At 45.4% G+C, this 17,046-nt stretch overlaps 1 protein-coding gene across 1 annotated transcript; it reads left to right on the forward strand.

Moving 5' to 3' along the window:
• The first annotated feature begins 2,534 nt into the window (after positions 1 to 2,534).
• Positions 2,535 to 13,010, forward strand: LOC123142747 (SWR1-complex protein 4). Its single transcript, XM_044561517.1, has 16 exons — positions 2,535 to 2,825; positions 2,908 to 3,003; positions 3,868 to 3,933; positions 4,030 to 4,089; positions 4,182 to 4,238; positions 4,799 to 4,928; positions 5,595 to 5,662; positions 5,758 to 5,850; positions 5,954 to 6,001; positions 6,311 to 6,460; positions 6,985 to 7,095; positions 7,218 to 7,313; positions 7,507 to 7,578; positions 11,690 to 11,744; positions 11,840 to 11,874; positions 12,543 to 13,010. Exons 1-16 carry the CDS (start codon positions 2,712 to 2,714, stop codon positions 12,615 to 12,617), a joined length of 1,326 nt encoding a protein of 441 aa, XP_044417452.1. The 5' UTR covers positions 2,535 to 2,711; the 3' UTR covers positions 12,618 to 13,010.
• Positions 13,011 to 17,046: the final 4,036 nt, after the last annotated feature.

Raw genomic sequence — 17,046 nt, forward strand, 5'->3', positions numbered from 1 at the left:
AACTTTATCATTGCCTCTAGGCATATTTCCTTCAATAATAATATGACCTACAACGCTGGTGCCTCAAGCACTAATCCGGATGATAATCATACACTATGGAACCGTGTCTGGAAGTCGGTTGTTCCTCAGAAAATGAAGACCACCGCTTGGAAGGTGATGACCAGGACGCTAGCAACACCACAATGCAAGAGGTACACGCACCTTTCTACCAAAAAAGTCTTTCGCCCCGCTTTATAAATAAAGCACTAATCAACAAGCATCCAGTACAAACACACGCCACGCCACCGCAACACACGCACACACCCAGGGCAGGATCCAAAGGTGCTGAGCGCAGCAACACCACCCCTAGCACTACCACACAGAGATGAAGCTACATATGACGAACCATGCACTTCAAGGCGGCGCCTTCAAGAAGGGCACGACACCGGCGCGCCGCTACCGCCCGATCCAAGGATCAGAGTTTCCCCCGGAGCCACATGACGGGCAATGATAATCGCGACGACGCCTTCAAGAAGGGAACGATCTTCACCGCCGCCGGTCCATCCGAAGATAGAACATATTTTCACCTCGGCCAACACTCACTGCCACCGAACGCCACACCCCGGCAACCACGCCGCCTACACGACCATGGAGACCGGGCAGCACCAAGGCACGGGCTCTGCCCACGAGCACCGCGCTACCACCACCAGGGCCGCCGTCCCAGCATCCAAGACCTCGACACCACCTCACCCGAGACCCATCGCACCCCAACGAAAGATACGAGCGGAAAGGTCACCACCTTTCGCCCTCCTGGACGCCCCCCAGCGTCGAGACCCAATAGGTCGGCCAAAACTGGCATCCACCGACCCGTCCTGCAGCCCCGAGCGCGAGACGAGCTCGGTCCTGCTGCATCGAGAGGGGGACGAGGTCAGTCCTGCTGCACCGTGCACGAGACGAGCTTGATCCTGCTGCATTGGGCGCGGGACGAGCTCAGTCATGCAGCACCGGGGCGCGAGACAAGCGGCAGACCGCAGCTAGGAGAGGACCAACCCATTGATGGGAGAAACGCCCAGGCGACGAGGAGATGGGGTGAAGGTTGAAACGGCCCGACTGCAGACGAGCCGATGCCGGAGAAGCCGGCCGCTGCCGCGAACAGATCCGTCGAGCTACCGTGGAGCCGCCCCAACACCGGGAGGCCATCACCGAGACCGTCCCATGCCGCCGCCCACGGCCGGAGCAGCGGCCACGCCCGGCCGCTGCCCAACCCGCTCCGCCTGCCGGAAAATTCGCATCAGATCCGGCCGGCACGCCCCCACCTCCACCAGCACCAGCCCGCCTCTGACCCCGACCGAGAGGAGAAGGAGGTCGAGCCATGGCCCGAAGAGAAGGGGTCCACCGGGCCCCGCCCGCTGCAGCCCGTGGTCGGAGTTGTACCACCGCCGCCACCAGGCGAGTCGCCCCCGGAGCCCCGCCCGCCGCCAGGCAACAACAACAGGCGGCTCCTCAGCCTCACCGGAGTAGCAGTCCGCCAAGGCAGTGCGCCCTCCGGCCCATGCTGCCGCAGCCCGAGCCGACCGACAAGGGGATCTGGACCGAAACGCCCGCAGCAGGAGCCGACCCCCGCCATCTCCGCCTCGCCAGCCGCCCATCCATCCGCGCCGCCGCCGCCGCTCCACCGGCAGGCCGCGCCACCAGCACGGCCGCCCGGGTCGCCGCCGCGCCGCCCCGCGCGAGGGATGCGCCCCTGCCAAGCTATGGCGTCCGCGCCGCGAGCAACAGGGGAGGAGGGCCAAAAGACCCCCCCCCCCCCGCCGCCGACGCCGACCGGGCTTCGCCCGGCAGCGGCGAGGAGGAGAGGAGGTGGGAAAGAGGGATGGTGCCGCGGCGGCTAGGGTTCGCCCTGTCGCCCGCCACATGCACCTTTCTACACCGTCAACATGCCCGTTGTGCGGAGTGGAAGAGGAAAGCACATCACATGTGTTGATTTCATGCATGCATGCACGAGTTCTCATGCAAGACATGGCGTTGTCGATTCAACACTCTAATCTTCCAGTGGTATTGCTGTCGAATTCTTCAGAAGTTCTGTCAAATCTGTCAAATGATGCTTTGGTTCGTTCGGCGCATAGCCAGTTAGTTATAGAGATTAAGGATCTTGCTGGTAATAGGGAGTTTTATCCTCAGAAAACTAGTCGTACTCAAAATAGAGTTGCCGATCGGTTGGCTAATTATAGCCGATCTGAGTGAGCTACCACCGTGTGGTTGAGCTTGGTTTCACCATGTATTGAGCACTTGTAGCCTCTGGACTGTAACTCTATGAACATGCAATAAAAACTCCATTTACCCTGGAAAAAAAAGGCAAACTCAAAAAATAATACTCCCTCCGTTCACTTTTGTAAGACGTTTTAGACATTTAAGACAACACCTAAAACAGTTCAATTTTAGCTGTCTTAGACGACTTACAAAAGTGAACAGAGGGAGTAATTTCCAACGATCAATCAATTTTCCGACAAGCAAAGGGTCGGGAAGTGATCTCCTGGGCCAGATCCGGACAGCTCCGCCTACCGGGTCTGGATCGAGTTTTTTCCGGCCCGCTAACCACTGTCTTCCCCAACCCGGCATCCGTTTCCCCTCGCGAGAGCTCGAGACACCCCCCATGTCGCGGTAGGAAGACCGTCCGAACCCTAACCCTAGCTCCATCCACCGGCGTCCCCGTCCTCCTCCGGCCATCCTCCATGGACGCGAAGGACATCCTCGGGCTCCAGAAGACCTCCTTCCCGTCCGCCCAGGAGAAGAAGTCGCGGCCGCCCAAGGAGCCGCAGCGCAAGCCCGATGGCGTCTCGCGCGAGGTACCGCCCTTCGTCTCCCTCCCCGCTCTCCGCCGCGCGTTTGGTTGTTCTTCCGATGCTAATGCCTGTTGCGCGGATCTAGGTGTACGCGCTCACCGGAGGGGTCGGAATGGCGCCGCTCATGCCGACCATCGAGGCCTCGCACCTGAAGCGCCGGCCTGCTGTCGAGAAGGAGAAGGTGGGCGAGCAACTCTTCGGGCTTCAGCTACCTGTTGAAATTTCTGGTTACTGCTGTAGCATTTGAACTCAGATTTCCATACATTACTATTTGTGCATTTGAGAAACTTGGCATCCAGAGTGTGTCATTACCTGCGGAGTTGAACTAGGAGTACATGCGAAATGTTAACTGATTCAATGTACAATTAATTGCTGTTTTGAGTTGGCGGTCAAACCAGCACTTTGCTATCGGACTATATTGCATCGGGTGCATTGTATTTGTATCATCTGGATGGTCGCCAGCAAAGGCTTTTCGTGCCACCCAATCGTAGAAATATAATGCATATGACATGCACCACCACTTGATGAAGCATTTTGATCTCAAACTGGGTATTTCTTGTGTAATTACTCTATGAACCACAGCCTGACTTCTGTTTTTGTAGAACTGCCGACCTTCTGTGTTGCTTTCATCTATGCTAGTGATCTAAATTTGTGCAGTTAGTGTTATTAAATAGTTGTGTAAGGGTAAGTCTAGTATCATGTAGCAGGATAATTCAACTTGTTTTGAACTTCAGAATGCACAACATGACTAGTCTTATATGCTGTCCTTTCTTATTTTAGCTTAGAATTTGTTTCCTGTTGATTGTTCCTTTAATTCAGATCATTAAAATGTTATGTGCTCTGGTCAGCAACTTTATATCGTTATCACTGCATGGGACACCGTAATAGTTTCTGCAAACCTAGTTCTAATGATACTATTGGCTTTATGCATAACATGAATTCCAAGCATGAAGTGTCCAGTTCGTCACTTGTATCTGTAGAATGCTGTTGGGACCAATGGACTGCTGTATGTGGTTTAACTTGAGAATATCAATTACTTGCGCAGGTAGCATGGCAGTGGCTACCTTTCACGTCATCTGCACGAACTGACAATCTGCAACTTTACCACTGGGTCTGTCTTGGACGCTTCACTAATGTTGTGTACATCTTAAAACATTTAGTATGACCAACTTGCTGACTCACAGTATTTCTGACCCTTTTGTTTCAGGTTAGAGTTGTAAATAATGTTCCACCAACTGGTGATTATGACTTTGCAAAATATAACACGGTGAGTATATTGTGTTAGTTACATCATCAAGCAAGAAATGTTCTCTTACAATATTGTGGGCTTACTTTTTTGTTTGTCGCTTTCTTTTGCAGAAGGTGGATGTTCTTAAATACACCGATGAGGAGTACGAGAAATATTTAACTGAACCTGTAGGTACTGTTTACTGTAAAATTATGTAAGCTCGGTTGTTAATTCTCACTTTTATTTTTACAATCGGAACATTGTGCTGATTTGCGCCGAGCTTTTAGTGTCACTTAATGCTTATAAACAATTATTGCCAGTACGAGATGTAATTCTGTTTAGTTCAAAGATTTGAAACAACTTGAAACTTTTCTATTTGCCGTTGAAACTTTTGTGGTCAGCTATTTGAAGGTGCCAGTAAACAAGTCTTAATTAGTGGGGCATGGCCTCTTGGTGCTTATCAGTTCTAACTTATAATATCTTTTGAGCTCTTGGATGGAATAATCAGAGTGTTGGGCAGCTTTAAAATTGCTCAATTATGTTTTGCCCTGACCTGTGTATGTTATCGAGTTATCAGTCTGCCTTAACATAACAATTTCAGGAGCATGTGTTACTGTTTGTCCATTTGCAGTCATTTCTGGCATAGACAAACCTTTTGATCATTTAGGGTGTTGCATTCAGTTTCCATAGTACGTTTTTGTTCATAATTTGTTGTTTTTAAGTAGAACGTTTGATGTGCTTGTTTCAGACATGGAGCAGAGAAGAAACAGACCAGCTATTTGAATTATGTCAGCGCTTTGACCTTCGTTTCATAGTAATAGCAGATAGGTTTCCAACTGCTCGCAGCGTGGAAGATCTAAAGAGCCGTTATTATTCAGGTACTTCTAAATTTGTACATCTTTATGTTCAGATAAAACACACCTGGCAAAGGTCTCCGATTCCTACTTTAATGTTTATACATGCATATTACATGCTCAAAAGCAAACAACACTGAGTTACTTAGGATTGTTCAATCTGTTTTGCCATTCAATATATGGAACAATCGAATAACTAGTTGTCTAGTTTATATAATAGATCCTTTAAACAATATGCTCTTGTAACTTCTGACCTTTTTCCGCTAAATTAGTGTATAAAGGTTGTTAATCATTCGCTGGCATTTGGCCTGTTATGCATCCACACTCCTATGTGTGCATGTCTTTCTTTCTATGTCCCTCCATCCCAAAAAAAAGTGTCGCTGATTTAGTACAACTTTGTACTAAATTTGTACCTAAACCAGCGACACTTATTTTGGGACGGAGGGAGTATGTATAACATTATTATGAGAGGTCAAGTGCTGTCATGACTTTTTATTTAGCATATATAACTAAAAAGGGCAGCCCGGTGCATGTAGCTCCCGCTTGCGCAGGGTCGGGAAAGGGTCCTACATGTAATTATTAATTAGTAAAGCTAGCATGTATGATCAGTCTAATTGTATCTCCAGCAATTCAATCTATGTATTGTTGTGAGTTTACTGTGATGTAGCTATTGTGTCTTCTTGATCACAGTTACTAGGGCCCTTCTAATTGCAAGAGCTCGATCATTCGATGAAGTTGCTGGAAACCCTCTTGTGAAGGTATAAGTTGATTCTCTTCCCTACCTAAAAGTAATTACATCAATGTTATTGTATAGATTTTGCTGTACCCACATATGTTCAATTGTGTTTCTTAGGAAACCTTCAATGCTGCTCATGAGACCGAGAGAAAACGTGCATTGTCTGCACTCTTCTCCCAAACAAAACAGCAAGAACGAAAGGATGCCGAGGTTAGAAATCTCCTGCAATGATATTGTGATTATTTGATTTATGATGTCTGCCATCCTCAAGATTCCAAGTCACGTATGTGATACCCAACTGTTCCCTTTTCAGGTTTTAGCAGAAGCAAAACGCATTATGGAATCTCGTGCTGCTAATAAAGTGAGTAAATCAGTACATTGGATTCCATATTTCTTATCATTAAAGTAATCTTCTTAACTCTTGAGCAAGAACATTTGAATGGTAACTTGTAGGATATTTTCAGTGTATAAAATCACTAATGGCAAATCTTTCAGATATTCATAATTTCGTCAAGCAGGTGGCATTTTAACCTTTTGATGTTCCAGGTCGTGTGGAAGTGTGGACGTGATATCATTGCTTACTGACTAACCTCGATATTTTGTGATAGTTAATTCTTAAGAGATTAGGTTGTTTGCTCTGTCTGGTTAATGGTTCAAGATTTGTATGCAGAATGTGGAAGAAGCCGGAGCACCGACGAGCATCCCTAATGCTGCGGTTCCTGCTGACGGTGTATCTCCCTTGAGCAACAATCTTCCATCTTCAGCTGCTACACATCCAGCTGCAGCAGCGAATACCTCCATACCTGATACACTGCGGATGGTAACTCTGAAACTTTTGGTTGCTTAAGCAGTTTCTTTTGATTTGTATATTTAGCTGTTGCGCTGACATTTGTAGTTGCAGTTGGTTTGCAGTTGGTATCTTCTTTAATTTCAAATTATGTTTTCTTATGTCTTGCTTATATCATGCTGGATTTGTGGGATCTAAGTGATCTCTAATTGTGTTTTCTGGTCATTACATTAAAAAATGTATGCCCGCTTTCATAGTTGAGCTTTGTTTGTTGCAAGGGAAAGTGTTGTTCTTTCACTGTGTAAACACATCACAAGTACAACCTCCGTCCGGAATTAACTGTCGCTGAAATGAGTGTATCTAGACATGTTTTAGTGTGTAGATACACTCATTTCAGTGACAGTTAATTCCGGACGGAGGGAGTAGTCTAGGTTAATTATGCCATGTTGTCTTGCTATCTTGTTGAATGAAAGTGTCTATTGACCAAATGAAGAATGATATCTATCTGCATACTTTTCTTTTTAGATGAATTTGACTAACTTTACCTACTCTTTCAGCTTAAAGTGTATTTGAGAACCCATGCACTTGATCAAATGGTTCAAGCAGTAACTGCTTCAGCTGGCATTAGAATGATTAAAAGGGTGGATCAAACTCTACAAGATCTTGGGGTTTGTTTTCTTGACACCAGCCTGCCCTTGACATGCACCAACACATTAGGCTTCAATTGTGTTTTAGGTCTAATTACCAAGTTTTGCAATGAACTTATGCTGCGACTGTAACCTTTTTGTAGGTAAATTTGAAGCCTAAGGTCCCAACAAAAGCAGTTTGTGCCGAACATCTTGAGTTACGGAATGAGATACTCACACTGCTTAACATACAGAAGCAGGTAAGCTCCCAGATGCTTTAGACATTTTACGTCGAAAAATATCTATCCTTCATCTATGAACTGATTTTTTGGAAGTGCCTGTTTAAAACACTATTAAAAGAAAGGAGAAAAGAGGCAACATCTGGCAGCGTATTTATGTGGTTAAGTACCCTCCTTTCAACTAACAATTTGTTTTCTTCCTCATCTTCTGTAGCTACAAAATAAAGAGGCTGAAGTTTTAGCAAACAGAGAAAGTTCATTCACAGAGGCACCGACCACACCTAAGGTACATGCAGAATGGATAACTACCCTTTTTTCTCTCTGTTCTGTGTGGAAGACATCTGATGTGATAAATCATCTGTACTAAATTCCACAAAAGAAGTACCATGACAAGCTTTTTATAAATGCAAAAGGCAACTCGTGAATAGAAGTACTTATATTATAGGGCTTGCTGAAGTCTTAACAAAGCGGTGCAAAGCGATACTAACAGAAGTTTAATTGTACAATATCCAAAGACTAAGATGTGTGTGATAATCCATCATATATATTAACTACTCCCTCCGTCCCGAAAAACACGTCGCAGGCATAGATCATTGCCAATTTTATAAAAAAGCCCTCGTAGTTTCAAAACAATCACAAACAAGTCCCTCCACCCCCGTCGTCTTCCTCCGCCGTCGCCCGTGCGTCTCCAGGGGCCGGCGCCGCCAAGCTGCGTGATTGCCGCCCACCAGGAAGTGTTCCGCCTCCGTCACCACGTACCTTCAACGCTGCCGCCGTCGCCAAGTACTTGCTCCGCCGCCGCCGCCCAGACCTGCGCCGCCGCGATCCCCTCCCGCGGCGATTACCTGCGGGTGTCGCTGGAATTTGCCACCACGATCTGGTGGAGCAGGAGCTCCCTCTCATCGTACTCGAGCTCCCGCGAGTCCTCCTCGTGCTCCCGCGAGTCCAGAGCCGGCCTCCACGATCCGTCGTGGACAGCAGCTCGCACGCGTCCTCCGTGGTCTCCCGTGAGTCCCCGTCGAGCTCCCACGCGCCGCCGTGGTGCTCCTTCTCTGCCTGCGTGCCCGCCTGTGGTGCTAGCCCGTGCTGCTGCATCTTGTTTCTCCTCTGTTTCTCCCCTGCCGCCGGTGGAGCTCCCGTGCTGCTCCTGCTCCTCTTCCCGTGTTGATGCTACTGCTCCTCTGCCTGTGCTGCTGTTGCTGATTCGTGTTGATGCTACTGCTCCTCTGTTGTTGCTGTTGACTGCCGCCGTGACTGCTGCTGCTGGTGCTATTTGCCCTCTGAAGAAGGTACTCCATCAGAGTACTGCTAGCTTAAGAAGGTACACCATCAGATGAAGTGTTTGTTTCCTTTGTGCATGGTTCTTTCCAAAATGTGGGAAAAACTAACTGAAAAAAGCACGCATGAGCAAAAATATGAGAGCACATACAGAAAAATTGCACATTTCCATGTCTTACAGATACCGCCATTGGAGCTGAATTAATCGAACTGAGCAAGTTTCCTGTATGAGCAAAAATACTAAGCATTCCACCTTACGGCTCACAGCCAATTTGATAATGCATGCGTGGAAATAAACACTTCTGACAGATTACTTAAACACACAACAGCGTCTGAATTAGGATGCATGACTAAACATCTCACCAGGTAAATGTTCAGTAGCTAAATGTGTTGTAGTTTTGGAGATGGCTGTACTTTTAATGAGGTAAAATGTTCCTATTTAGACAATAATAACACTACAAAGTAGCTAGATGATCTCGCCTACTGGTAAATGCATGCTTATATTTTTCTTAAATAGAAAAGAACAGATTAGATAGAACAAATAGAGCAGTTGTTATCATACCATCTCTTCAGTTCTTTACTGCAGCCAATTGATTGGAATGTGCTGTAGTTTCAGTTAACTGACAACAACAATTCTGCAAAAAAAAAAAAGTATCCTTTTCTCTCTGATTTCATTGTAAGTTTGGACCGCTAGTTTTTGTTTCTGCAACCCTTACGGCCGGGGGGCCTAAAACCCATTGTAACACACTTGTAACTGTTATGTTGTGAGTAATACAAAGTCAGTGGGAGCCTCTCCCACTGTCACTAATTCCTAAAAAAAACAATTCTGCAAAAATAGTGTTTACTGAATTCTTTGTGTTGCCGCCAGAGCTCATGTTCCTAAGGAAGGAAGAAGGTAAAATTCAGTTAAAATGTCAGGTTTCAGTTAATCTATACTCCAAACTGTTAACCAAAAAGAGACCCTTGTATGGAGTTAACTGAACCAAATTTCAAGCTGAGACTAGTTCACTGAAACCTGGGCACACCATTTAAAATGATTTGTCAATTAAACAACTTTTAAAGAAAAGTTACAGTAGACCAGGACTCAAGTTGAGACTAGTTCACTGAAAAGAAAGGAAAATGCACAAGATCAATACTCAAGCTGAGACTAGTTTCTGATTTACTCATGATTGAAAATGTCTAAGTGCTTTGGTTTACAACTAATTAGGAGGCCCACACTACTATCCTGGAAGATGTAGCTATTACTCATTTCACAGTAGGTTGACAATATGCAAATGATTTCCTAGGAGTTTCAGACCTGCTATGTGTGTCTGAATACATGTGTGTCTGAATCATGTGTCCAAGTCAGTCACAAGCACAAGCAGGTCATGTGTATTAAGTGTGCACTGAATCATGTGTTTACTGAATTTTAAACTTGCTAGCAATAAGCTTGCATTACACTTTATAGTCAGATCAGGAGCCAAGCTCTAAAACTGGACTTTTAACTGAATTTTAAACTGAGTTTTTACTCCAAAATAAGAGTACCATGCCTGCTTAACTGAATTTTTAACATAATCTCTAAGTGTAGGAGTACTGAATTTTTACAGTAGATTTACACTGATTTTCCAACTCAAGCAGTATCCATTCACTTATTTTGATTTTCCAACTCAATTTTACCATGCCTGCTTAACTGAATTTTTAACATAATCTCTCTCTTGGCCTAGGAGTACTGAATTTTTGAATCAATTTCTACACAACAATACTGAATTGAGGAAAAGAATGAGAGGAGCCCAACATTTTTACTCACATTGTGGAGTAACTTTCACTCACATTCACTAAAATTCACAAGTTGACAACACACTTTACAAAAGCACATCTCAGTTTACAGGAGTACATCTCACATTCACTAAAATTCAGTAGACAAAGAATAAGTGGTTCAGAGAATACGCACATTCAGTAAAGATGAAGTAGAGAAGAGAGGTTCATACCCAGGTTGTAGGCGTTGGTGACAGAGATGGCCCAGGCTGAAGATTAAGTAAACAAGATTGCATGGAGAAGACGCACAAATCTGCGCTGCGTGTGCGTTGCTGCTCTCCTGACCTGCACAAATTGGGAACAACACCATCTTGAGCTTCTAGGAAGCGACAATTTGGAGGATTCTGCGTGCTCCTGCTCCTGCACGAACTGAACCCAACCGAACCTGGAAGGACGAGAGCAGAGGAGGTGGCGGTGCGGTGGATGAGGAACTTGCTCTCCTCGACGATTTGGTCGGCGATTTGGTGAGGAAGATCTCGTCGTCGCTGAACCACGCCGTCCCCCGAGCAGAAGCTCGCGCCGTCGAGGTTGACATCGCCGTTGGGAGCCAGCAGGGCATCTCATCGTCCGCCGCGGTGGCGTTGGCGGAGCAGGAGGCAGCTGCGGCGAGGGAGCGGGGGAGCAGGGGATTTCCCCCCTGCCGCGGTGTCGTAGGCGTGGGTCTTCCACCACAGAAACAACAAAGAAGCCACCGCCGTTGTATTCCTAGTGGAGCTGTCTCGTCGCCGCCGCCGTCGTCTTCCACGCTCGCAAATCCTACGCCTCCAGGCCTCATCGACCTTTAGATTGTTGGTGGTGGTCAGGATCCAGCGCCTGCGGGCTCATTGACGCCGGTTCCTACGCAGCCGGAGCAGAGCGTGGCAGTAGCTGGGAAAATCGAAGATTTTTATGAGGAAAGGGGGGAGCTTGGGGAGGCAGGTGAGCGGCAGCTGCGGCGGCAGAGCAGGAGGAAGCTGCGGTGAGGGAGCGGGGGAGCAGGGGAGCCGCGACGGTGGGGAGCAGGGCAGCTCCGGTGGGGGAGCGGGGAACCGACGGCGGCCGGGAGCAGCTCAGCTGGGGATTCTGTCGGAGGAGGACGACGAGGAGTGCGGGTTTGGTCGGGAGAAACTGGAGGTTTTTTTTGAAAAATTGCCCTCGCGACATGTTTTTCGGGACGGAGGGAGTACTATGTAGGTACCATGTAGCTAGTGGAAAGTTCTGGCAGAGATAGAAGGGGAATTCTTATCATTTCTTTAATAATTTTGCTGCCGGTGCCAAATGCCAATGCCCTGCCAAACATTAATTGCTTTTAGCTAATAATAACATTTCGGTGTTTATTTTTGCAGCGTTCTAATAGAGATATTGATCGACCCTTTGTCCCTGATATGGCTGGGTTTGGAGGTAATTTAAGGCAGACCATTTCATCTTACACTCTTCTGTTCTCTTGGAACTGATGACGGGTTATATGTCTGTAAATATTTTGCATGTTACTTCAGGTGAGAGAGCAGTCAAACGGGACCACAAGAGGAAGGTTTGTTTTTTCTTTCATTTTCTCCTTGATGTTTATACTTTGTTTTATTTTTTCTTTGGTATGTGGTATATGTCGTCTTTGATGCAGCATGTATCTTTAGCGTCTCGACTTTGTACGCACGTGGGCAAGATCTAGTCTGAGCGTATACAGTAACTTTAATGATCTACTGATGCCGTAGTTTTGTTTTACTATAGTTACGTGCAAGGCTTGGTAGGACGCATAGGCAGGTAGTAATATCTTGAATTGGCTTTATCAGAACCTGCTGGTACACAAAATGAAGTGAATAAGTATGTTAGGTCTTCCATTATTAAGGTGGAGGCCATAACTTAGTTTTGATCATCATTTTGTTTGCAATCAATGCAATCAATAATTAGTGTTGAATTTTTACAATGTTGCATCCCTGGTGCACTGCGGGTTCCTTTGATTATCTACATTTTGATCAGTCCAGATTTCAGTAGGAAACGAGGGACCTCATCTTTTTTTACGTGTATAAAGATCTACTCCCTCCGTCCCATAATGGAAGACGTTTTTTAACACTACACTAGTATCAACAAACATCTTACATTATGGGACGGAGGGAGTATATGTTATAGGTGGCTTCAGTTTGCCCCTTACATCTTACATTTGTCATCTGTGACTGATAAAAATCGTCCATTCGTTCTTGCTAGGCCACTGGAAGATTTGATGCACCCCCCTCACCAACCCAGGGCAAGAGGCCTCGGAAGATGAAGGCGTCTGATTGATAGTCGGACACAACATATAACATCGGGATGTAGCCAAATAACCAGAGCCGGCCCTGGGCCAGGGCAAGAAGGACGTGGCCAAGGAAAATAGGACTAGTCTTCTGTACACTAGGTTAGCCGTTCGCCACCTGTTTTGTAAAATGGAATTAATGGTGGTTTTAACCTTGTTGTTGATTGTGGAAATGAACTCTGTTTTGTGCAAAGCAATGCGCACGACGATTCAGAGCAGATCAAGAGTTGGAACTGGATTCCAGAAATGCTTTGGGCACCCATATTATCGAATTCATTAAGTTCAAAGTTGCTCCTCGCCGTGGGGATGATCCCCGTGCGAAGATAAGCTTTTGAACTTCTTTAAATAACAAAGTTCTACGGACATACTAGCATTGAGATCCACCCAACAGGCTCAAAGTTACTCAGGTGGACAATGCCCATAATTTTTTTGTGGAAGTTTATAGTCTGAACATGGGGTTGAGCATCTAAATACTGAAATTTCACCAAATCCTACATGGGACGTACTCGTACAGTTCAGGCTGCCGATCAGCTCAAAGTTGCTTCTTGACATATTCAAATTCTAAACAGAGAAATTCTTATAATGTATACCTTACATTTCCATGACACGCAAACACAAACATTGGAATTATAGTCTTTTAGAAACTAACTCAAATCTTAGACAGACGTGGTGCGAACGGACTTTTTCTTTCGCTTATAATGGAAAAATTGTCGTGGTTAGCCAAATCTTAGATTTGGTGCGATCAGAGTATAGATGTACAAAAAAGACATTGCAAAAAAAAAAAAAACACTAAACTGCTGCCAGAACATTGTACCCAATAACACTGTCCTATATTGATCTCCATTATATGCATATGAAACGCCCGGCAGCCCAGCAGAACTTTGACAATGGTTACACCAACTGTTATGCAAGAACTTTTAATATTGGTTAATAATGAATAGAAGTTGGGACTTGCTCAATTGGAATGTGAGAGGTATTAATTCTCAGGAAAGATTGGATGACTTGAGAGAGAAAAATGAGGAGAGTAACCATAAAAGTATATGCATTCAAGAAACCAAACGGGAACTGTTTGACATCTCATATCTAAGAAAATTCTCTCCAAGAAGGTTCAACCAGTTTGCTTATGCTCCATCCATTGGCAGCTCTAGGGTATTATCACTATATGGAATGACAATCCATTTAATAGCATTATCATCAGGTAGAACTACTATCAACTTACAGTCAATCTGGTATGTACCTTATCTGGTAAAATTTTCTACATCACTAATGTATATGGACCTTGCCAGAATGATGACAGAGCATGTTTTATTAACTGGTTGAATAATGTGGACGCTACAACCAACCTAATTAGAAGCCCCGCTGACAGGAGCAGGCCTGGTGGTGATGCAAACAACATGTTACTTCTCAATAGTGCCATTCAAGCACTTGATCTTGTGGAAATCCCACTAAAAAGCATAAGTTACACATGGAGCAATATGCAAGACAATTCATTGTTGGAAAAACTTGACTGGATATTTACTTCTGCAAATTGGACTATTTCGCTCCCAAATACTATTGCTCTCTCAATGGCTAGAATTACATCAGGCCACAACCCTATGCATTGATCCTTTAGTGATCCAGAAATGAAGAATAAAGGATTCTCGCCTTTTTTCCCGAGAGGCGACCCTATGTTATTGAACCCATGAGAGGACGGTGCCCTAAGCTAAGGTCTCAGCAAGCTTTTGCTAGAGAATTAAATTCCAGCTTTTGACCGGATCATAAATCAACCCGACGCTAAAAACACTTATAATGAAAATAGTCATGTGTATGAGAACTTATGCTTACAACCATATCTTTGTGTCAGGGTCATCCTGATCTTAATTGTGCTCTTAAGGTCATCAATCTGTTGGGAAACGTTGCATGAAAAAACAAAAAAAAAATCTACGCACACGCAATGATCTATCTATGGAGATGCATAGCAACGAGGGGGAGAGTGTGTCTACGTACCCTCGTAGACCGTAAGCGGAAGCGTTTCACAACGCGATTGATATAGTCGAACTTTCTTCGTGATCAACCGTTCGAGTACCGAACGTACGACACCTCCGAGTTCTGCACACGTTCAGCTCGGTGACTTCCCTCGCCTTCTTGATAAAGCAAGACGTCGAGGTAGTAGACGAGTTTCGTCAGCACAATAGCGTGGTGACAGTGATGGTGAAGTGATCTCCGTAGGGCTTCACCTAAGCACTACAAAAATATGACCGGGGAAGTAAACGGTGGAGGGGTCGCCGCACACAGCTAGACAATTGTCTCGTGTGTGCTAGCCCCCCCCACATATATAGGTGGGAGAGGGAGGGAAGAGGCCAGGAGGCGCCCTAGGTAGGACCGAATCCTACTTGGGCTCCTCCCAAGCCGCCCCCCCGCCATATATATCGGAGGGGGAAGGAAAGAGGGAGGAGGAGGAAGGAAGGGGGAATCCTATTCCCTTTCTTTCCTTTCCTCCATCCCCTTTCCTTCCCCACCTTGGCCGGCCCATATGGGGGGCGCACCAGCCCCTTGTGGCTGGTGTGTTTCCCCTCTTGGCCCATAAGGCCCATATCTTTTGCCGGGGGTACCCGGAACCCCTTCCAGTGACCCGATATGTACATGGTACCCTCCGGAACACTTCTAGTGTCCGAATACCATCGTCCTATATATCAATCTTTACCTCTCGACCATTTTGAGACTCCTCGTCATGCCCGTGATGTCAAATGGGACTCCGAACCAAATCACATAACTCATATAATACTATATCGCCATCGAACGTTAAGCGTGCAGACCCTACGGGCTCGAGAACTATGTAGACATGACCGAGACACCTCTCCGGTCAAACCAATAGCGGAACCTGGATGCTCGTATTGGCTCCTACATATTCTACGAAGATCTTTATCGGTCGAACCGTTATGACAACATACGTAATTCCCCTTGTCCATCGGTATGTTACTTGCCCGAGATTCGATCGTCGGTATCTTCATACCTAATTCAATCTCGTTACCGGCAAGTCTCTTTACTCATTCCATAATACATCACCTCGTGACTAACTCCTTAGTCGTTTGCTTGCAAGCTTATGATGTGTATTACTGAGAGGGCCTAGAGATACCTCTCCAATACTCGGAGTGACAAATCCTAATCTCGATCTATGCCAACTCAACAAAACACCTTCGGAGATACATATAGAGCATCTTTATAATCACCCAGTTATGTTGTGACGTTTGATAGCACATAAGGCATTCCTCTGGTATCCGGGAGTTGCATAATCTCATAGTCGAAGGAATATGTATTTGACATGAAGAAAGCAATAGCAATGAAACTGAACAATCATTATGCTAAGCTAGCGGATGGGTCTTGTCCATCACATCATTCTCCTAATGATGTGATCCCGTTATCAAATGACAACTCATGTCCATGGCTAGGAAACCTTAACCATCTTTGATCAACGAGCTAGTCTAATAGAGGCTCACTAGGGACACATTGTTTGTTTATGTATTCACACATGTATTAAGGTTTCTCATCAATACAATTCTAGCATGAATAATAAATCTTTATCATGAATAAGGAAATATAAAATAACAACTTTATTATTGCCTCCAGGGCATAGTAGCTTCAGTCTCCCACTTGCACTAGAGTCAATAATCTAGTTCACATCGTCATGTGATTAACATCCATAGTTCACATCACCATCTGACCAATACCCAAAGAGTTTACTAGAGTCAATAATCTAGTTCACATCGCTATGTGATTAACACCCAAAGAGTACTAAGGTGTGATCATGTTTTGCTTGTGAGAGAGGTTTAGTCAACGGGTCTGCCACATTCAGATCCGTATGTATTTCGCAAATTTCTATGTCTATAATGCTCTACATGGAGCTACTCTAGCTAATTGCTCCCACTTTAAATATGTATCCAGATTGAGACTCAGAGTCATCTGGATCGGTATAAAAGGTTGCATCGACGTAACTCTTTACGACGAACTCTTTATCACCTCCATAACCGAGAAATATTTCCTTAGTCCTCTAAGGATAATTTGGATCACTGTCTAGTGATCTACTCCTGGATCACTATTGTACCCCCTTGCCAAACTCATCGGCAAGGCACACAACATGTCTGGTACACAACATGGCATACTTTATAGAATCTATGGCTGAGGGCCTGAGGCATAGGGGATGACTTTCATTCTCTCTATATATTCTGTCGTGGTCGGGCTTTGAGTCTTACTCAACTTCACACCTTGCAACACAGACAAGAACCCTTTCTTTGACTGACCCATTTTGAACCTTTTCAAAACTTTGTCAAGGTATGTGCTTTATGAAAGTCCTATTAAGCGTTTTGATTTATCCTTGATGCTCAATATATAAGTAGCTTCACCGAGGTCTTTCATTGAAAAACCCCTTTACAAGTATCCTTT

This window comes from Triticum aestivum, chromosome 1B (assembly GCF_018294505.1).
Source record: "Triticum aestivum cultivar Chinese Spring chromosome 1B, IWGSC CS RefSeq v2.1, whole genome shotgun sequence".
In the NCBI taxonomy this organism is placed as follows: domain Eukaryota; kingdom Viridiplantae; phylum Streptophyta; class Magnoliopsida; order Poales; family Poaceae; genus Triticum; species Triticum aestivum.

Bases quoted from the DNA above. Each gene is read 5' to 3' on its own strand.
- LOC123142747 (XM_044561517.1), top strand. From the start codon at position 2,712: ATGGACGCGAAGGACATCCTCGGGCTCCAGAAGACCTCCTTCCCGTCC. The intron at 4,090-4,181 runs GTGAGTATATTG...TTTCTTTTGCAG, and splicing joins ACTTTGCAAAATATAACACG to AAGGTGGATGTTCTTAAATA. The intron at 11,875-12,542 runs GTTTGTTTTTTC...CGTTCTTGCTAG, and splicing joins AACGGGACCACAAGAGGAAG to GCCACTGGAAGATTTGATGC.